Source organism: Dysidea avara, chromosome 1 (genome assembly GCF_963678975.1).
Source record: "Dysidea avara chromosome 1, odDysAvar1.4, whole genome shotgun sequence".
NCBI lineage: Eukaryota > Metazoa > Porifera > Demospongiae > Dictyoceratida > Dysideidae > Dysidea > Dysidea avara.
In genome coordinates, this window is record NC_089272.1 from 22290051 (window position 1) to 22313434 (window position 23384).

General features: G+C 38.4%; 3 protein-coding genes across 3 annotated transcripts in view; 1 reads left to right on the top strand and 2 right to left on the bottom strand.

Moving 5' to 3' along the window:
* Positions 1-23384, bottom strand: part of LOC136259246 (uncharacterized) — a 47502-nt gene that overhangs the window by 20603 nt on the left and 3515 nt on the right. Inside the window, exons 2-6 of the mRNA XM_066052738.1 lie at positions 15963-16035; positions 4021-4056; positions 3794-3901; positions 2908-2938; positions 1946-2250 (exon numbers count right to left, since the gene is read on the bottom strand). Of these exons, the coding sequence (XP_065908810.1) occupies positions 1946-2250; positions 2908-2938; positions 3794-3901; positions 4021-4056; positions 15963-16017 (535 nt within the window). The 5' untranslated portion in view covers positions 16018-16035. The remainder of the gene's footprint in view (positions 1-1945; positions 2251-2907; positions 2939-3793; positions 3902-4020; positions 4057-15962; positions 16036-23384) is intronic.
* Positions 19029-19358, top strand: LOC136267925 (uncharacterized). The gene has a single exon (XM_066063162.1). It carries the CDS (start codon positions 19029-19031, stop codon positions 19356-19358), a length of 330 nt encoding a protein of 109 aa, XP_065919234.1.
* Positions 19756-21217, bottom strand: LOC136268012 (uncharacterized). The gene is made up of 2 exons (XM_066063274.1): positions 21031-21217; positions 19756-20966 (listed from the first exon to the last, which is right to left on the bottom strand). Exons 1-2 carry the CDS (start codon positions 21215-21217, stop codon positions 19756-19758), a joined length of 1398 nt encoding a protein of 465 aa, XP_065919346.1.

Genomic DNA, 23384 nt, shown 5'->3' on the forward strand with positions numbered 1-23384 from the left:
CTCGAATTAGGAATAGGAGATGCCCTACCCTAAGGAAGATTCCACAGCAGAAATGATTAATTCAAGCACTATGGAGATAGGATACAAGAGAAAGGCATTTTCTGGTTCTGTAAAATAAGTATGTCTCCCGCGCTGTACTTAGCCACACAACACACTTGATATAGGCTATTTGTAGTACTTTAATAATGTACAGATTTTTTCTAAGCATTACAATACAATGCATATAGAATGTTCTAGAATTTTTACTAATAGATCTACGAGTTATCATTCTAGTGTACTAAACCAGAAACTTTATTTAAAATGTAGAAATTAAGTGAGGTGAGCAACTGACAGCAGTCGCAGAGTGGTAAAGGCTTGGGTATATAGGTGTTGAAGTCCCTGGTTTGAAACCTGGAGAATTTTTTCTGACATTTTTAAACCAGGCGCATGCCCACAGTCGGCGTTCAAATTGTTTTCGTAAAAATGTGTGTGCATCTATCTACCTACATATCTATCTACGTATCTATGTTTGTCTGCACGCACCCATGTGAGCAAATCTTTAGTGGTAAAAAGCAGTCAGTTTATGAAAATTAAACACTAAACAAAGCCTGTACTGTATAGTAGGAATCACGAAGGTGTAGGCATGTCCCATGAAAAAACATCACCCAAAAGCCAGCCTCACTTTTCCCTGATGACATTATATAAGGCAGTAATGGGTAAGCCCAAACAAGCCTTCAGATCTATCCGAAATGCTTTCAACAAGGTGCTATGGAATGTTTAAAAATTTATGTTACAAAATTTTCTAGTGACTGATGGATAACTGACTGATGCCTTCAGACAAGCGTAACTCGATAGCAGTAAAACTATGGGCTTGATTTTTTCACTGTTTGATGTCACTTTGGCCTGAGAAGTGCCTTCTGGCATACCACAGTATGTACAATGCATTCTTCATGGACTTGCCAGTGTCCATTTTTGTGTTTCATTCATCTATGCTGACAGCGAAAAGTGTCGATTTGGCAGTAGCACATGATAGCTTCCCTTCATAACAGAAATCGTCTGTATTTTTCATAGTGGCTACTTCAATAGCAGAGGTGCTTTTTGAACAGTTCTTATGCATGGGTTTACCAGTCATAATAGAAATTTAGGGATTATAGAATAAAAAGTAGTGAAACAAATGAGATGATCTACAGGTACACCTTAATTTTAATCCCTAATTCAGTCACAGGTACATGTATAGAAGTAGGGATTAAATTTCCACTTCAGGTGTAGGTGACCTCCCTTGATTCACTACTTTTATTTCTATAATCCCTATCGAACTTACATGTAAAATTCCCAATCTTGTGTATTGTGTAACAAACGCATGCCACAAATAAAGTACTAGCGAAAGCAAAACAGTTGTTTAACTTTAAATGCCTAGTTGACAGCTTCACAGCATAGTAGTATACTGGTTGTGTTTGTTAGCAATCCGCTCACTTTGATTGCAGAGGATGTTTTGTGAAAATTAAGGACAATTCAACCAACAATACAACATGATGTTACCTCCATTACACCTCAATACCTTTGTGTTTCCTCCTTATACATGTATGTACCTGTACGTACTTTGGTTTTATCCAACAAACTACCAACCCACGTCTCCTATTTAACAATATGGTACCTACAGTACTGTCCAGAGGTAACGTTACACTTGCAAGCAGTTGACACTCGTGTAGCCAATTTTTGAGCCGTCATTTCTTTGGCATGTGTGCGCTAACTAACTCACCACCTGTAGCCACGATAGGCGAGCTCCCTCGGGTGGCTGCTCCAGTAACCGCATGCCTTCGCACGTGATGTATTCCAGTCGTGCGTCATGTCGAGTCACTCGCGAGGGATTGTAATGTTACCTCTGGGCGGCACACAGTATATAATAAAGGGTACTGTTGGGACACCCAGGATTATTTCTCTAAATATGTACATTGCTAGAACGTACCACTAAGAATTGCATCTGCAACGCCAAGTTTTCTGCTAGGCCTACGAGACTCAGTAGAAAAAACATCATCATCGTTTTCTTTAATAGAATACAGAAGATTAACAGCACCACTGGAATGCTCAAGTTGTTCTTCAACAGAGTCTTCATCACTGTGAGATGATACTACTAATCCTGGCATATCACAGTCTCCATTCGGTGTGGAATGAAGTACTGGTTGGGCGTTTAGTGAACGTTCTGGGGTGGATGGCTCATACTCATGATCAGGTGAGTTGCTACAATTTTCTACTTGATTTTCCTCCGTTATTCTACAAGAAAATCCAGGAAAAGTATTACACATACTATGTGTATGTACATACATAGTTGCATTAATAGATAGTAGTACACTGTGAAACACATGAGGTCATACTCAGAACTGAAGTAGTAACCGTATATTAGAGGTTCGTGATTTCTTCACGGTGCCTTGACCAAGACCAAAAGTGCCTTCAGTACAACCCAAATGCTTACAATAGTTTGCTACAAAATTATATTTAGGAGTGCCTGAATGACCTACTTACATACTTAATGATATGTTCTGGGAGCCCACCATGTATGGTATATACATGTGTTAAGCAGTGCAAAAGTGTTTAGGAAGTAGCACTTAGTTGGTTACTGGTAACCAAGACCTGTCAGCAATTATCACCAGATGTTTATATCAAATACCTTAAAATTGACACCAATTTAAAAAAATATAAATGCAGTTGTAACATGAGAAAGTGTGCAATGTGTAGGCTTTGTTGACTTTATAGACTTGTTAAAAAGTTATTGTTATGTCCCAAGAGTATCAAGACATTGTAAAGGTGTGTGCACATGTGTGTGCGCATATGTGTGTGTGTGGCAGTCAGTATTACACACATGTCTAGCATGTACAGTAACACACATACAATTATAATGAGTATGCAGGTTATTTGGATGTTAGGACTTACTTATTGCATTCAGCTGGGCTCCTGTCATTTTCTACAGTTAAAAAAAGCTGATGGTAAATAAGAGATACAGACAGGCAATAAAGCACAATTAGATGTGACACATACGTACCGTGGTAAATACCTATAGTATATGTCCTGTATGATATATTGTTTCACGTGTATGAAAACAAATTCAATGGTGTCAAATCCCTTCATCAAAAACCAAATTCTGTAACAGCAAGCCAGCACTGATCACCAATAGCACATTGGTCAATAGAGCAAATATTTCAAGTGGCTGGCATATATCATACACAGAGATGCAAAATTGCTCAAATGAACTAAGTATGAATGCGTCTGCCCATTACTCTGGTAAATAATTACTCGTTCACTTTATTGCAAAATAACCTGTGTACAATTCACAGAAGTGACATTGAATAAGTAAAGAGATTTCAAACAATATGTGCTAAAGACGGATTTCTCACAAACGTATACCCCCTGTATACAGTGGAGTTGTATATAGGTACATATGCATGTTTCTTGTTTTACTGCTTTATACCACATGGATCCCTACGCCACATGTACACATACTTGCTGGCTGCAGGTTACACCCCTGGTTTAGAAGTTGCATTTGCACAGTAATCTTTGGAAGAAATGATAAATGGCTGTGCAGAGAACTGCTAAGCCAGACTAGTCACTATGCCAGACCACAGAGTGGACAAAACACTATTCCTTTAGCCATGACAAGGTTCTGTGACTTTCTTTGTGAGTATAGAATTAAGGTTATCATTATCCACATACCTATGAGCAGTGGATATACTCTGCATACCCAAACTATGTTCCACAATGACATTCACATGGATATGACAAACCTGGTACATGTGTATCACAAGTACACATTAATACATACTTGCTTTATAACAACATCCAAAGAGAGTGACTAATCCCATGCTTATCAACACTATTATCACTCCAATGCTAACTGTAACTGCAATAACTGTTTCGGTTTTGTTAGAATCTGGAAAAAAATATAAAAGCCAGCTTTAATACATGTAGACAGTTGGAGACACACAGATCAAATTAAACTTAAGTATACATATTAAAATACAAGCCATGTGTTCAAAAATAGCTTCTTACCATCAGCATTATCCAGGGTGTTTGATAACTGTTCAGCTGCGAAAGAGACAATTCACACTTAACATAACTATACAGTATGATAATATTATGCAATTAACAATGCCTCTACTATCATACAGTACAGTAGTATATTATGTCTGTACTTTCTCACAAACTACATATTGACCAGAAACCAGTCTCACAATACCTTCATGGTGCCTTGGCATTATTGGTTGAAACTATAACTAAGCCTATAAGTCTTTAGCCTTTAGCAATAAAACAATCGTATAATTTATAATTTATAATCGTATAATCGTACAATTTATAAGCCTTCAGCCAAGCATACTGTAGCTTGATTACAATTAAGACTACAGGCATGATTTCTTCACTGTCGAACATCATTTCAGTCTGAGATGTGCCTTTTTCCTACTGTACAGGCTACAATGGATACATTATGGGATGTGTCTTAGTCCTCCTTTGTTTTTCATTTCTTTTTCCATTACCGTGTACAGTAGACATTGATTCAGGAGTAGAGTGCAATGGTTCCTTTGTGCTGATTATCATGTTAATAACAGAAACCTTCTGTAATTTTTGTAGTAACTGATCACGTACAATACATAATTATGGACTTCCCTTTATGTCCCACTTCTTTTTGCTGACAATGTAAGATGTCGTTTGCAATATCACTATATGGCTTCAGTGCAGATATACTGATGGACATACTTTCATGCAGATAATATACTAATAGACATTAAATTTTAATCCCTAATTCAGTCATGGTTATAGACTGAAGTATAGGGATCGAACATATCTGCAGGTATAGTCAACCTCTCTTGTTTTAGCTTGTTTAACTACTTTTTTTGTTTGAACCCTAATCAACTCAAATTTCTAATTTTTTGTTATGCTTGTACTGTGTATGAACACACACGGTTGAAATAACTGAAAATAAACATAATCAATTGACAGCAAAACACCTAGGATTAGGTGCAAAGCCTACTTTATAGATACTAGTATTGTTTACATTAATACGAGGAAACAGTATAGTTGATAGGTTTTGTAGATGTAAATCTATCTAATAGATATCGGTATTGGTTGCATCAGTATGAGGAAACAATATAGTTGATAGATTAGCTGAATAGGCCTACACATTTGTGATAAACAAAGTTTTTTTGAATTTACTGTACCATACAGTGTACTAGAGAAATGATATGCACTAGTTCCTACATACTTCAATTGAGAATTAAATGTCCACTAGTTCACCTGCATAGACATTTAATTTTAGAAATTAAATTTCCATTAGTATATCTTCAGGTGTAGGCAAACTCCCTTAAATTGTTTAAATATTTTTATTCCTATGACCTTAAAATTCCTTGTACTTGCTTGTTTACCTTCTTTTATAATGCTGAACTACTTGTTACACCACGCTACAAATGAAGAACAGTACAAGAAATGCCTATGGAATCAGTCTTTCCTGCGAAGGCATCTTTCAGTAGTACTATATCAACTGGGGAAGTACCATTATATTATATTATACTATACACACAGTGGTACTCATACTGTATGATACAGTATTGTACTTTGTTGATTGTGGTGCTCCATATGGTAACAAGGGTTCTGTATAGAAAAACACTGTAACAGCTATATGGGAAGAATGAATTAAACAAATACAGTACAATGAATTAAGGAGATGAAAAGAAAAGGAGCACTCCCAAGCCAAGATGCAGAGTGAAAGCTATAGGTAAATTCCATATCAAGATACACGGTAGTGTGTTGTGAGGCCCAAGAAGCCGGCATGCAACACTGTGAGTATATCGACAGGAAGAAAGAAAACATGATTTTTCATGCATCCGTAGCTCTGTGGTGTCTTTACGAAATGAAACAATTTTGGCTGTGGACACTCCCACCAACGTCAGTATTCGACATTCCAAATTTCAGCAAAATCACTTACAGTATTTCTGAGATATGCAACTTCAAAAATTGGCTTAGCTTCTTCATTTTTTATCTTATTTTTCTTCCTCTTTTCGCACACTTACAAAAACTGCCATAAAACGCCAACATCATATCCAATTGCCTTGAACCTTGGCACACAGAAGGATGTGAAATCCAAGGTGGCAGCCAAGAAATGGCTGTGATGGTACGTTAATGACAAAAGTTTTAATAATGACAATTCAGGTGAATTTGGTGCCAAATCCTAGTAAAACTTGGAGGAGTTAACGCAAATTCACTTGAACTGTCATCATTAAAATTTTTGCCATTAACCTACTGTCACAGCCATTTCTTGGCTGCCACATTGGATTTCACATCTTTTTTCACCCTGGCTTTTTTGGGAGCCGCACTCCTTTTTTACAGCTTGGCTGTTTTGGTTAAATTACAATAACATTAATACATTGGAACCAAGTATTAAATATCAGCACGATTCGTGTCTCAAACCTACGTAACATGCACAGTGATGTCACTTATAAATTACATGATCATGAGGCTTGTGCAATCCTGCAGTAAAGTTATATGACAGGGTCAGCATTACAGTGTAATTTGTGTGGTACTTGTCCTATCATGGAGGCACATGTACGTAGTATGTATGGCTTCAAATTCTGACTGCAAAATTGTTATAGAAGCTGGCACCATTTGCAGTAGCTATACTGAATAGCAACCAAATGCCTGAGCAAAAGTACCTTGACACATGCTTTCAGGCACCTAGGTCAATTAATTTCTCTTTAATGTAAACAATTTAATTTTCTCTTCTCCAAAGTCCCATGTCAATATGTGCTCCAGCTGCCAAGTTGGTAGAATAATGAAGAAAGAATGCATATAAACGGATAGGCAAACGGCTTTCAGCTATATAAGTACTAGCAATGGTACCTGCCCTACATGCAGGACCATAACTAAAAGTCATAAGCATTAAACGTATTCACACAGCATGCATAGTGATATCACTTTTAAGCCTGAAAGCAATATAAACTGAAATGTTGCAACCATAGCAGTACTGCATCATACAGTACGACAGTACTGTATAGTAGGGACCACAAAGGAGTAGGCATGGCTCACGAAATAGCATCACCCAAAAACCAGCCTCAATTTCCCCTGCAGTATTGGTTAGGTAAAACTAAGCCCAAACAAGCTTTCAGATCAACCCAAAACGTTTCAACCCAAAACGTTTCAGCAAGTTGCTATGGAATTTATTTTTATTTTTTTAATTTAACAGAATTTTCTACTGACTGAGTAACTGATTGACTGACTAATGCCTTCAGACAAGCGTAACTTGATAACGGCTAAGGCTGCGGGCTTGATTTTTTCACTGTTCAACGTCGCTTCGGCCTGAGAGGAGCCTTTTGGCATACCGCAGTACATACATTGCATTCTTCATGGATTTACCAGTGTCCTCCTTTGTGTCCCATTCATCTTTGATGACAGCGAAAAGTGTCAATTTGACGGTAGTGTGTGATGGCTTCCCTTCGTAACGGAAATTGTCTGTATTTTTCATAGTGGCTACTCTGATTTGCAGAGGTGCTTTTCAAACAGTTATTGATTCGTAATGCTGTGTAACGGGTATAACATAGCTGACAACAAAGCACAATGGATATTTTACTTTTCAGACGATAATTAACATAGTTGGGGTGTGTGGCACCATTTCAGTTGCGGCATGCATGGGTTCACCAATCATAATAATTATTTACAATAAAGGTTAACAAACAAGTACACAATAAGATAACTAGAGTAGGGACCATAGCATATCAATAAAAAGTACTGAAACAAGCTGGAGTAGTGCATGATATTAAATCATAGTAAAACAATAAGAAGTGTTATATCCCTACTGTGCTCAAGATACCACAATGGAAATGCACAGTAGGGATATAACTTCTTATTGTTTTACTGTGATTTAATATCATGCACTACTCCAGCTTGTTTCAGTACTTTTTATCGATATGCTATGGTCCCTACTCTAGTTGAAAATTCTAAATTTTTTTGTGTACTTGTGTATCTAAGCTAAGCTAGGACAACTATAATAATGTATATACATAATGTTTACCACACAGGTGTGTACACGGTACCTGTAGGCAATATCTGTAACATCATTTGACAACTTTTACACACTGACCAACATCAAAAAAAGACCATAGCCTACCCTACAGTGCATACAGGACTTGATGTATGGTATTGTGCATGCATAATTATGTTATACTTACGTATATTAAGCTTAAAATCACCCATCTCCACATAAATTTAATGTAATGGTAAACAAACATTAAGTTTCTATGAATGTAGCTATGTAGCATGCATGGTGGTATTACATTAAACATGAGGCTGCATCCTGCAAGTACACTGAAATGATGTAAGCACAACGATGCAGGCAGGTAAGCTTAACAGCAGAGCTATGTGTAGCTAGCTAAACTAAACAGTAGTATTATATACCATACAGTTGGTGATGAAATTTATAATAGTAGTACCTGTCATGCAGGCAATACATGTAATAATACCATTTTAGATTCTACATGAAACATTTAACTGACAGCAAAAAGAAATTATAACGTAGCATCAGTATACCTGCCCTACAGTAATAGTACTTGCCCTACAGTGCAGGAGTTTCTCTATCAAGTATGTTTCACTTTCAAGCTCCCACTTGTACAAAGTTGCATAATTTACTGCAAGTGCACCTACACTATAACAGTACTATATACTACATCCAGTGTATTAAGCTAGTCTCGTCCCCCAGACCCTTCCTCAAGTGCGCTTATTGATTTTAGATTAAAGCGCACAACGGAAAGGGTCTGGTGAACACCTCCATCCAGTCTTGTCCAGCCAATCCCCAGAATCTTCCCAGGGAAAAATATCTTGCAAGGTTTCCAAGATTCTTGCAAGAAAAGGGACATTTTCAGTGCAAGATTCTTGCATGCAAGAGTTCTGTGCAAAATTCTTGCAAGAAAAGGGACATTTTCAGTGAAAGATTCTTGCAAGCTTGTAAGATTAGTGCACGTTTCTTGCAAGAACAGTGCAAGAATCTTGCACTGCAAATCTTGCAAGTCTTGCAAGATATTTTTCCTGGGTTGGGAGCATTAATAGGTACTGAATGACTATACAAGAGGTGAAGATTATTCCATTGCATCATGAAGCCACAAACCTATGTAAAGATCTTGGAGTGAACTGAGAAACGGTACTCTCTGGCAAACCCACCACCTCTACTGCTTACAACGACTCCCTGCCACTTCCCAAGTAAGTTTACTATAGGCCAGCTTTAGCAGTGAGGTTTTGTCCTGAAGACATGACTTAGTATGTAACATTTACTATGTATTGTGGGTTTTGTAGTGTAATATTGCTCATGTGTATGTAGTGCGTCATTAAGAATAGTGTGAACACGTTGTCGCTGTATTGTTCTACGGTCGGTATCCTTCGCGTATCAAGTTTGATGCTGTAACCAGGATACCTTCTTCTACAGGTAAACCCGCTATACCAGTCATTGGTGCTGTGACCGAAACCGACTGGACTAAGCAGTTTATTGACACTAAATCAAATGGAAGAGATTCAGCGACTTCGTGTTAAGCGATGTGGCCTCAAGGGCAGCATAACGAAATTATTGGCTAAAGTAGACGAAGCACTTACCGCCGAATTGGAGAGAGTGAGCGTTGAATCCACGCCGGAATCGCGGAGAATATTAGTAGCCACTACAGTCGAACAGCTCAGAGTGAAACATGAACTGATAACCAAATTTGACAGCACTATTGCAGAGATGATTCAGAAGGAAGATGAGCTTGAATTAGAGATATGTGATGCAGATACCTACCAGACCACTCTAGAACAACAAATAGCTGTCCTAACTGAATTCATTAAGAAAGCCAGTCAATCGCCAAGAACACGACCTCCCACCCCCCCATCCTCAGTGAATGATGCACCACGTTTAATTTCGACAGAATTGACAACAACTACAGAACCTGAAGTGACAGCAGCTACCCTTCCAGAGACTGAAGTAGTCAAGAAGACACTTCACTCCGACACATCTTCAGCAGCACAAGTGAGTAGTCACACATCAGATGTAAATGAACACACAAGAGGTATGCATCGGACCTATACTAGGCTTCCCAAGCTGCCACTGCCAACCTTTGATGGGAATCCCTTACAATGGCAGACCTTTTGGGATTCTTTCTCTGCAGCAGTAGACTCTAACCCGTGCCTCACAGGCATACAGAAATTCAATTACCTTCGTGCCCAGCTAAAGGGAGATGCATCACGTGTTATTAGTGGCTTCCCACTATCTAATAACAACTACTCACATTTAGTGGAATTGTTGAAGGAAAGGTTTGGTCAGAGTCACAAGTTGGTAGAGGCTCATATGGATGCATTGCTGAATGTGCTGCCACCATCTAACAATTTAGAGAGCTTACAGACATTCTATGACACTTTGCAAAGCCATATCAGAGCACTATCAGCTTTAGGCGAGTCATCCCAATCATATGGAGCCCTTTTAACTACTTCTGTTCTGAGAAAACTACCTCCTAGTGTTAAGATGAATATGGCCCGTGATCACTACAATACCAAGTGGACAATTGACGAATTATTAACTAGAGTGTTAAAAGAAGTACACATCCTTGAGGCTGGTCTACCTACTGGACACAACCACTCCGACACTCGAGGCTATGCTACTCCAACCACAGCATCCTTCTATACAGACACCTACAAGACACCACAGACCCATGATATGCCAAAGAGAGATCCAGTGTGCGTATTCTGTAAGGGTATGCACAAAACCAGTTCATGTTCCTCAGTTACATCCCCCCAAGAAAGACTTGACATTGTGAAGAGTGCTGGTTTGTGCTTCAACTGTCTGGCACGGCATAAAGTATCTCAATGCACATCTAAGTTCAGTTGCCTTGAGTGTCATAAGAAACATCATACTAGCCTCTGTCATGCCTTCACCACCAATATAGAGGCACCTCCACCTAATCAGTTACAACCTGAACCTGTACCAACTCCTACAGAATTTACTTTATCTTCCACAAATTCAACCATGACATCTACAAATTCTACTGCCACTAGTTCATTTACCACCATGACCCCTGCACCATTGTCTGCATTTTACACTAGTGTCTGCCTCCTCAAAACTGCCATTGCAGATGTATCAGTTAACTCAACAACTGTTGAGGGCCATATCCTATTCGATGAAGGAGCCCAACGCTCACTCATTACCCAACAGCTGGCCGACACTCTACAACTGCAACCAATCCGACACGAACTCATCACAGTGTCCTCCTTTGGTGAGCAAATTTCTACGCCAACAAGGTTTGCTGTCACAACAATCTCCATTCATACATTGAATGGAAGTCAGATCCCTATTTCTGTCCTGATTGTACCCAAGCTAGCTGCACCAGTTCGAAACTCCATCAGAACTCACCTCAATCAGTTCTCTTACTTACAAGGACTAACATTGGCTCATCCAGTGACTAGTGATGAGAATTTTTCCATATCAGTTCTCATAGGGGCGGACTACTATTGGCAGTTCATTCAGGACCATGTAGTCCGCGGTGATGGACCAACAGCTGTTCAATCCAGATTGGGGTACTTGCTCTCAGGCCCACTTCCTCTACCTCAACCAACTTCTACAACTAGTCTTCATATTTCAATCCTTTCCTGCACTACAGAGAATGCTAGAGATAGCAGCCCAATTGACACTCCATTTTGCAACTCAGAAGTGTTTTCCAAGAATGAGACACCTGCAATAGCCTGTGATGCCTACTCTGTGGCAACTTGTATGAAGAATGACATTAAACAGCTACCAGATCAAGGTTTCCAACAACCTTGATTACCACCAGTGCTGTAAATGGTAATGAAGATAACCAGAATTGCAGTTCCATGCTAAGTGAGGGATCTAGTGAAGCTGTCCTCCCAATTGCTAACCAAAGACAGAAGTTCTTAGCCCAAGCCCTTACAATCTACCAGTAGGTGGCTACAATCCTACACTATCCAGCTCTTCCCCAGAAAGCCTATTCCAGCTTGAACAGATTCCCAAAACAAACACTATCCATCTTGTGTTGGAGGATGCTGATCCTTGTAAGCAGTTTGACATTCTGGAGACCACTACTAAAGCTGGAAGGAGGAGCCATGAACCAAGGAAGTCTGTAACAACTACAGCCATTATAACTTGTGAGGAAGCCAAGAGAGGACAACACAAAATTAGAGCATGGATTGACCCTCTACGTGCCCCCCCCGGAGGATGTCCTGAAGACATGACTTAGTATGTAACATTTACTATGTATTGTGGGTTTTGTAGTGTAATATTGCTCACGTGTATGTAGTGCGTCTATAAGAATAATGTGAACACGTTGTTGTTGTATTGCTCTACGGTACGCTACTATACTAACAGGTTTGTTGCCCCAGAATTATCGTGACAAGCCCCATATGAGCACTCTATAGCTACTTACAGTACTTAAGAAGTGGCAGGGAGTCTTTGTAAACATTGTAGAGGTGGTGGGCTTGCCAAAGAGTACCGTTTCTCAGTTCACTCAAAGATTTTTACAGAGGTTTGTGGCTTCATGATGCAATGGCATAATCTTCACCTCTTGTATAGTCATTTAGCACCAATTAATGCTCCCAAAATTCTGGGGATTGGCTGGACAAGACTAGATGGGGGTGTTCACCAGACCCTTTCTGATGTGTGCTTATAATCTAAAATCGATAAGCGTGCTTGAGGAGGATCTGAGGGGGGGGGGGGGGGGGGGGATGAGACTAGCATTAAGCATGCCCTATACGTGCAGAATTTCATTGTGACACATGACTGACAATGGAAAGGATACTCAATTTAAACTTGTAATGCTGAAATAGTATCTACTTTATAGATAAAGAATAGTCTCATGTACGTATTTCCAGCTCACCAAATTGTCCTTATTTCCATACTAAAAGCAGTATAAGTTGATGTTAAAGTATTTACACTGAGAGCGAAAATAAAATGGCACACATTCAAAAAAGAATGTTGCACAAATAAGGTTCAGAATCAGAGCATGATAAGTTTTTACAATATAGTTGCATTAAAAAGGTTGCCAATGTATTTATAGGCACATGCTGTGACCACTTAGCTAAACCTCCAACACTAACAGAATGTCATTAAAAACCGTCTTATAAAGGCATGTATACATTGACTGGTATAGGCAGTGCTCGAAATAACGTTCGACAACCGGACATTATCCGGACAATACACAGAATGCCTGTATAAGTTCCTGCTTATCCAGACAAATTGTCCAGATACAAGAGAGCCAGTGAAGATACTGCTAGCAATGGTCACGGAAGCATGTAGTAGCAAAGAAAACGGTGGAGAAGTTGGTGTCTGAAATGATAAAAGTCTTCAGACAATACGATGGTTACGGTTTGAACTCGGGTTGGAAACAGCGTCTGGTGATCCAGAGCACGTGACCATGTAAAAAATGTGAAGTGTTTAATGATAAGCTCTGCTCGATGCGACACTATAGGTAGGCCGGCCTTTATTGAAGGCACGACCAATATTCGCGCTTTGACCATCAAGGATCATGCGGCAACCATGTGCACAAGCGAGCAATGGCATTGGAGGCCAAGAAAGCAGCCAGTAGTTTGATGAAATATGCACCAGCTGTAAGGGAATGGCTCAAGCCAACCTTAGCGAGGCTGCCAGGTTGAAGATTAAAAGAAAAATGGATATTGCTTACACAATCGCTAAAGAAAATCTTCACTATTAAAGATGGGAGTTATTTGTGAGTTTGAATTAGCTATGACTGTTTATGACCATATCACTTACTGTAATTATCAGTGTAATAAACTAATAATACATTCAATAATTGTAACATTTTATTGTGATATTATTTGTAAGAATCAAATTGTTATTGTACAATAACCCAAACTGATCAATTCTTGTTTCCTGTCAAAAATAAAATTAATCATACACCTATATATGACAAAATGTTTGTAAGTGATTCACAGATTAAACTTACCCTTTCAAAATGCTTTTCAGATGTGATCTCAGAGGGTAGTTGGAAAAGGCAGATACAGTCGTACGCGGACATTTTCAAAAAGCACTTTTACATTTATATAACAGTTATTTTTCATACCTAATGCTGTTTTTACAGCAGTCTTTACTTCCAGACCCAGGCGTCGATCTTGTCATAGCACTTATCCATACGTAAGTGCATGTGCGAAGGATAGACTAGCACTCTAAAAACCATATAATGTTGTATATGTGCTCTAGAAATCTAATTCAGAGTCACAGAAATTAATCTAGCATGTTCCAGCCTAATCTCTTAGGTCAGGTCTTTGAAACTCTCAACACTCGATATAAGTGCCTGCGTCTTATACTAAAAGGCATAAGATTGTGGATTTGGCCTGCTAAGCTAAGTTACATGGGACATACAGTACAAACTAATCTCTACAATTATATAACTCTGTATTAGACTTTAGAGCATGTGTGCTTATAAATGGATAAGCGCTATAACAAGATCGACGCCTGGGTCTGGAAGCGAAGACTGCTGTAAAAACAGCGTTAGGTATGAAAAATAACTGTTATGTAAATGTAAAAGTGCTTTTTGAAAATGTCTGTGTCTGCATCCGCATCCAACCATATCCGCCTTTTCCAACTACCCATTCTCAGATGTGATCTCAGACGTTGCAATTTAAAAATAATTTTCCTGGGGGGCATGCCTCCCAGATCCCTTAGCATGCTTTGCATGCTGAAGTACATTTTGAATGTGACTGGACAACCACAAATAATGGCAGGTCATTGGTGACTTTGTCCAGATATTTTGACACTATTTCGAGCACTTTTGTTTACTTGCAGTTTGAATGCAGTTTACTTGCAGTTTGAATGTGGTTTACAGAAAGAATTCAAGCAACCCTCACACTAATCGCACTGTAAATGACAAATAAAGACAGTTAGAAGTTTCATTTAAAAATTATGTAATTCTTAGATGATGAGTGCTTTGTTTGACACAGCAACTGCTTCGACACATGCATTGGTTAGTGAGATAATCATCTGATGTCAAAGGAATGTAGATAGACTGACAGACAGATGGCTTTTAGCTTTATATATATATATATAGATATACAACAGAATCAATCAACCATTTAAGCTTACAGCATGTTATATGTGACAGTTTGCATGGTACCAATATGTAACATTGAAACCACAATGTGTGATCCAAAAAGATTTTCATTACACAAAAATCATTGTTGTACAAGAAAACAGTGCTGATTGATAGTGTCTACTGATCGAGTTACCCCAAATATCACTGTAAGTTAATGCATGTGTGCAGCATAAACTACTATTTACTTTGACTCAACATTTGCACCCAAGTACAGGTAAGACAACCAAAATACTTCAGAGCTTTGCAGGGGCATAGCAACAAAATTTTAAGCAAGGGGAATAAAAAGGATGATAGCTGGTTGATACAAATTTGTACAGTGTTAAGCACACAGCATGCTCTCTATCTGGGCGTCTGAGGAAATGTCCTAACCTAACAGGAAAATTGGTTTTCTGAAATTTAATTTGGTAATGACATTGACTATATCATATTTGAAAATGCATCTGAATGTTTTACTTGGGCACATTCTGCTCTATTAGAGTAGCTGACTGTTCTCTTGATATTAAAAAGTACTAAGCCTCCTCTAAACTAAATTGAAGGAGCTCTAGCCTCTGAAGCCCTATCCCACGCCTACGAGGCCTTGCATTGGCGCAAACACTAAAAAAAAGAATTTACGTACTAAGAAGTACATATTTCTAAATGTAAAAAACCAGATGCTGTTTTATTGGCTATCAACTTGTATTGCACCACTTCACCGTTCATAACCGCTAACTGCAAAGCTAAACTCAAAGTGAATATATGCAGACACCAAAGATTACACAAATGATCAAAATGCATCTAATTTATTTTGCAAATGACATCACTTTAAATCCAAACATATCCACATCGACTACCATATTCAAGCAACAGGTGCACAGTTACGCTATTATGATTTACCATCAGCTTTAATCAGAAATAACATCCCTAGGAACAAATGCATCAGTTGAGCCATTGTAATCCATCAACTGATCTGTAAAATAATTATGTGCATAAATAAAACAGTACACACATAAATATATTCCCAATTTAATTTGGATACAGCAAGTTACATGTTTAGCACACCTGGTACAGTCAACATAGAGTTAAAGACTATTTAAAATGGAGGTAAACTTAAAGCGTTGGCTACTTGTACAATGGACTCTCTTGAATGTAAGGAATTGCCGTAAAACGTGTGAAAATTTAGTACATGTAGCTTCAACCAATGGCGAGCTACAACACATGTACACTGAATACTTAAAACCAGCATTTCTCAATACTTTTAAATACTTGATAAGACCGGTTTTCCCAGACTGGGTCACATACTCAGTATATATCTAGGCAGAATTGAGGGGTGCTACAGAATACTTCCATTACAATGAACCCTAAATGGTAAGATGTTTAAAGCACAAATCTAGAACTCTGTCAAAAATATAAACCCACTAACCAGGTCATTGCTTAGGGTATGCAGCATTTTATTGGTTTAACTAATTCTTTGACATCCTACACTTCCATGTAAACCTTATCACTATGGGTCATAAACAGGTAATTTGGAGTCATGGTTACAATACAATTACTACCAATAGCTGACATTTTCTAATTTCAAGTCACAAGTATTATCAGCTCAAAATACAACTAAATTCGTTTACCAAAGTTTTAGTCACAGTAAATTGCATCAAGCAGGATAACAAGTGGACAAAATGCTTAGCTCCAAGATGCCACAAATAGACCCAAAAGTTCATATGTGACTGGATCTGCAAACACCCGACACAATCGCGCAAGCCTAAATTTACAATATAAAGTATTGAATACAATGGTTAAAATACTTGCATATTATTGAAAAAATTCTGTAAAATTTTTGAATGCCTCTTTCCTGGTGAAAGAAAGGACTAACAATAACACCCTGGATATCATCTTATTTGCATGCTCAAGAGGAGTTGGAAAATCTTTGTTTCATTGCAGTAGACCCAAGAATGCGGAAAGTATGAACGTTTGTTTACGTCACGTCGAAGCAATCGTGCGTGATCGATTTTTCTTCATGAATTCCGCCTTTGTATGCAGTGAAGATGGACGAGTAAAGGAAAAACCTACCCATTAATTGATTCCCCTGTTCATGGCGAACACGATGGTGAAAATTGTAGCTCCGTACGTCAATTCGTTCGTAAGTTACAATTGTTTTTGTAGGCGCCTGTAATTTATTTTCCCTATAGAGGTTATGCAGGGGGCGTTCCCGCATCACGTGAATGTGACGACAACGGTGTGTAAAAATTCTTGGAAGACATTTTGAGTGGAGTCGCAATGTCTGTGCAGTATTCGAAATACTACGAAGAACTGAAAGAAGAGCAAGCTAAAAGAAGATATAAAGAAAAGTTGAAGTCGTGCGGATGTTTAAAGGATTCTTATTGTTATCTAGAAAGTAAGAGAAGTGTCACCAATGCGAAAGAATGGACGGAATGGCCTGATGTCACTTATGCCGAAGTATACGACTACTTAGTACTCACTGTGAGCTTCTACACCCGTGACCAGCTCAAAGCAAAGAAGAGTTTAGATGGCTACAATTTTTTTGTAAACGGTTGGGTAAACGGTGTCACAGTGTTGAAAGTTGATAACAGCAGTATTAACTACTTGTTCCTGTCGACTGTTAAGCATTCACAGAGTGTATCTTTACCTCCTTTATGAGTATGGGTGATCACTAAATCAGATGGAGAGGTAATCACTGCACATTGCACCTGCATGGCAGGGCTGGGTGAGGTGTGTTCACATGTAGCTGCAGTACTGTTTGCTGCTGAAGCTAACTCATTGACTAAATTGCAGTTCAGTTCAATGTCACTGCCATGTTCATGGCTGCCTCCAACATTCCGTTCTGTTAATTTTTCAGAAATTAATGGCATTGATTTTTCAACACCACAGCATAAGAGGAAACTATCAACCATTGGTGAATCTGCCCCCAAATCAAAGAAGAAGTACACAATTTTGCCACCTACTGAAGAACAATTGAAGAACCATTATTCTAATATTATTCAAACAAGTGGAAAGCCATCATTTTTATCATTAGTTTCAGGTATGAATAAGTCGTTTGTTCCCAGATACGTAAGTGGTGAACTTCCAAAGCCGCTGACACACCTCTATGATGAAAAGGCATTATCTATATCATTTTCAGATCTCTTACAAAAATGTGAAAGTATCTATGATGGTGTAACTGTTTCAGCTGCACAAGCCAAGTTGGTAGAGGAAGCAACAAGGAAGCAGTCAAGCAGTAAGATTTGGTTCGACCAGAGATCTGGCCGTATCACAGCATCTAAGTTATATAGTGTACTGCACACAAACCAGTCAAAGCCGTCTGTGTCTCTTCTTAAATCTATTTGCTATCCTGGAGCAAACAAGTTTTTTTCAAAGGCATGTGAATATGGATGCCAGCACGAGGATGAAGCAAGGTCAATTTATTCAGAAACTATGACCCAAAATCATTCTTCTTTTATTATCAGACAGTCCGGGTCGTTGCTAGATCCTATGAATCCTTTTATAGGAGCTTCACCTGATGGGATTGTGGAGTGTAGTTGCTGTGGTAGTGGTGTGCTAGAAATAAAGTGTCCCTTTTCTTGCAAAGACAAGAAATTTGATGAAAGAGCACAAGAACGATCCTTCTTTATGGAGAAAGACTCAAGTGGCCATCTTGTGTTGAAAAAGCAGCATGCCTACTTTTACCAGGTGCAATTGCAAATCAAGCTGAGTAATGCCGACTACTGTGACTTTGTAGTCTGGAAAGCAGACATTGTCATAATGCAGAGAATTTTTCCTGACAGTGATTGTATTGCAGCTGCTCTCAACAAAATACCACCCTTTGTTAAATTACGTGTTCTTCCAGAACTAGTTGGGAAATATTTTACATAATCTTCTGATGATTTAGATGGTCCCAGTAGCTCGGTTGCAGATGTACAAGCTTTGACTACAAGTGTAGCTGATGATAACCATGCAGCAAATGACAACATGGATGGCTTTACTTCAGATGACACAACTGGTGATTTGCATGATAGCAGCAACTCAGTAGTGGGAGATGATGCAACAAATTATGTGGATGGTTCAGTGGCAGAAGACAACCAGCAAGATCTGGATATTGATAGAGACAACTCGAGCATGCACGTTTCACAAGATGACGATCTGAACTCTTCACAAGGTCTATGGTGTTATTGTCAAGAGAATAAGGGAGATGAGATGGTTGGCTGCAATAATGATGATTGTCCAATTCAGTGGTTTCACTTGTCATGCTTAAACCTTACAATGGAACAATTACCATCAGGTGATTGGTTTTGTCCTTGATGTAGTTAGTAAACAGTACTGTACATAATACTATAATGCTGCTATTAAATATTTTCATTAAAACAAATTTTTAATACCTGAATCATAATTAATAAAGTAATAAATTATAGTGTTGTGATGGGATATGTGAGGGCACGATTATCATTTGCAATTATTCGAGCAGCCTTATTATGTGTGCGTGGATCACGAACGAAATGGAGATCACTAAGTTTGGCAGATGGAGCGGCTTTTGATGAGACATCTTATTGACAGTTGTGACAGATATATTCCTTTTTGCTTAATTGTCATATTTACTGTTGTTTCATTGTGTGTATGCTTTAATGTGTTTTATTTAATTTGTCATAATAATAATAATCCTTTTATTTTTAAAAATAAATACAATAATACTAATTAATATTTAGTCAAATGGAATAACAGAGTTACAATGGTTGCACAATGCACAGGCAACAGTTACCATTTTGTCTACAGCAGAAATATCTGAATCTCCACACATTACCATGTTTATGGGAAGAGTTGACTGAAGAATTGTATATTTCTGTCTGACCATGCCAATAACACATTCAATGTGGATCCGTATACTAGATAATTTGTGCGCGCTGTCAACCTCCATCTTGCTGAGTTGCTTTTTCCCCTTGGTGAAAGGAGGAATCTTAACCTCAGCACAATACATACCTGCTGCTTCCTGAATGTTAAAGCCTCTGTCAGCTAAGACAACATCACCTGGCAAAAGGTGGCGGAACAACCCTGAATGTTCCGTAATGTGCACATCTGATGCTCGTCTACCCGAACCTTTCGAAATAAAAGCAACTGTTCCTTGAGGAGTTATGCCAATTAAAAATTTGACTGTGTTATGTTTCTTATAGTTGGACCAAGTCTGTGCTCTGGCCATAAGTGATGTTGGTCTTTCTATGAATACTTCAAAACAATCAATAATAATAACGCATTTTCCAAAATCTTTTCTAAAATCAACAGGCATCGTCCTTAACAGTTCCTCTTGTTCCGGCCAGTTCACAAACACAGATAATTTGTGGTACAGAATATCAAGCCACTTGCTAAAATACCTTGATACTGTTGACTGATGGATACCAAACCTGTAGGCAAGGTCTTGGTCTCCTAGGTTCAAGCGAAGTTTCATGAGCACAATCAATAACTGTTGGAGTGGACTGCATGAGCATCCTGAAAAAAGGTTAGTCGGTGCATCAGCAATTACAAGCTCATAAATGGCATTTAACAGATCAAATGATGGTAGCCCTGTGTAATATTTGACCATTTTGTCATCTTCACTCAATGACTGCTCACTAACAACCCTTTTAGATAGACTTGAGTTTTCAGACATTAATCGAGCATTCACCTTTTTCTCTTCAGTTAATTCTGCTTTTACCACAGCTAGCTGGTCATTTGCAGCTAGCAGCTCTGATTTTACTTGCGACAACTCATTAGATGTTTTCGCCAGCTCCTGTTTTGTACTGGATAGCTCAGCTTCAACTTGTAAAAGGCGTTCTGTAATTGTAAGCAGAATTGCTTCACTAGGATCAGTTTGTACAGATGACTCCTCAGGACTTTCTGATGCCATTCTAGTCAGAGTGTTTTCATCATTGCAGGTCTCAACTGTACAAGATGACCCAGTCCCAATTTCGGTCTCAACCACATCAACAACACTATATATCATCACGGCGAGTAGTAGTTTTACGCCGAGTAGTAGCTTTACGAGCAGCAGTCCGCCTCCTCTTCTTCATAGCATGTCTTCTCTCAAACTGGCATGCCTCGTTCTCCAGTCTACGTTTTACTGGATTGTCCACATGTTCAAAGACAGATGGAACGTAGTTCGGTGCCAGTGGGTTATTACTCTTCTTCCCCATCACGAAATGTTGACTGCATATTCAAGAGTATTTTGATGGCATCTAGTTCTCCCTCCTGACAGCAGCTATCCACCTTCGTTTTCGCTCTACATTGGTTGGAAACCGATAGAATGAAATTCCACTACCCTTCTGATTAACCTTAGTACAGCCCACAGCACAACAGTTCTTCACCATTACAAACGCTTCAACTCGCACTCCACTCCACTCAAAATGTCTTCCATATTGTTTCACGCAAGTATATCGTCATTTCACATGATGCGGGAATGCCCCCTGCATAACCTCTATACTTGCTGTGCAAATCAATTTTTCTGTTGTTGCTACTTTGTAGGGCTGTAATTCCTAAAGCTATTGGCACATGAGGCTGAAACTTTGCCAGAGGGTACACTTGGCTATATATATTTAATAAACAGGAATTTGAAAAATGCACGACTGTTTCGGGTTTTCGCAGATCCGGTCACATATTATGGGATTCATAAATGCCATAGACTTCATACCACTAACAGTTTGTAGTACAGTAGTTGTATAGGCACTGAAACCTGTATAACATAATATGTCAATATCCTAGGCACATTCACAAGCCTTAACAATGTTGAGAAATAGACATTAGAACACAGAATGGAGAAAAAACGTGATATACTTTATTGTCACGGATTTGAAATGGTGACATTCAGAGGATACACATACAGATGCATCTTCATTGTGCATGCGTACATTTGTGTTGAGGTTTTACTTGAAATTGGACATCTTCGTTATTTTATTGATATTACAAAAGCACTCTCGAATGTATGAATATACTTTTTGCACAGCATGTTAATGTAGTCTTTTTCATAAATTCACATAGTTTCTTTGCAATTTTTTACTTAGCCTTCTTGAAGTATTCAATGTACCAAGGGGTCCATGCTAAATATACTATTTGGCATATTTAAAGGTTTGAGCCTCTACAACCAGTTTTTGAACAGTGACTACATAAAAAATCAATTGACCTTCATTTGCAAACCAATAGATAGCCTAACCATTAGCCACAACAATCTACCATTTAAAAAACTGTGATTCAACACCTGGTACACAACATGACCATGTAACTGTAAAAATAATAATATATTGCATTTCCTTCTGTGCTCTAATGTCTATGTTGGCACCATATTACCATGAACAATTAAAGGATATAATTTGTTCTCACATTAGATAACCACATACTTTTGGTTTGTTTACAGTAAACTTGGTATAAATAAAATTTAAAATTTAAGTCATGCTTGAGATAATAAACATGCACCTTGTAACAAAGCAACACATGAGAACTCATATATGTGTTACAATGAATACTGTATGACATATCAACTAAAGAATTCTCAGCTAATGAGCAATTAGACAATACTAGATTTCTACTATGATATAACTTTGTCAATGAAATTCTTGCTTTGAAGCAGTAGCTACTATCAAGAGTATATAATAGTGACTAAGAGTATTGAACGGGTGTATTACCCCATGATTAATGATTGCGTGAAGTAACACGGATATTTCAGTAATTGTTCGTTTATATTGCGATTAAGGGCTGCTGTATTTAGCCCAATTCTGCCACTAAACCAAGTGAAAACATGATAGCGTTAAAGGGATATGGGTAATGCTAAAGTTCTGGAACTGCCAAGCAGATCTCTGAAGGCGTGGCAATACGTTTGTTTGTGCGACTGTTTTTTTAGTGAGCTGGAGTTATCTTGGGTCCTTACTACAAATTCCCTTTCCTTGTTTGAATACTTGCATGGTTGAATAACACGGAAAACTGGTGAACAAAGACCCGTTGCCATGTACACATTGCAAATTACCATTTCACGTAATCGAACACTATTATTACTGAAATATCTGTGTTACTTTACACAATCATTAATCACAGGCTAATACACCGTCCGGCACTCTTGGATTCTATTATATACTCTTGCTACTATCAAGAGTACATCATAGTTACTCTTGCTACTACACTTTGCCAATATATTTCGAAAAAGTGGTCATTCTGTTATCAGACACACATGCACATATTTTCTGTTACTGTAAGTTCACATGGCATACTTGCGCTAGACAGCTGTTTGTCAAGTCCATATATTGAAAATAGCCACTACAAGCTTGTGCTACTTAGAATACAACAAAAAATAACCATTAAATCAGACATGTCACA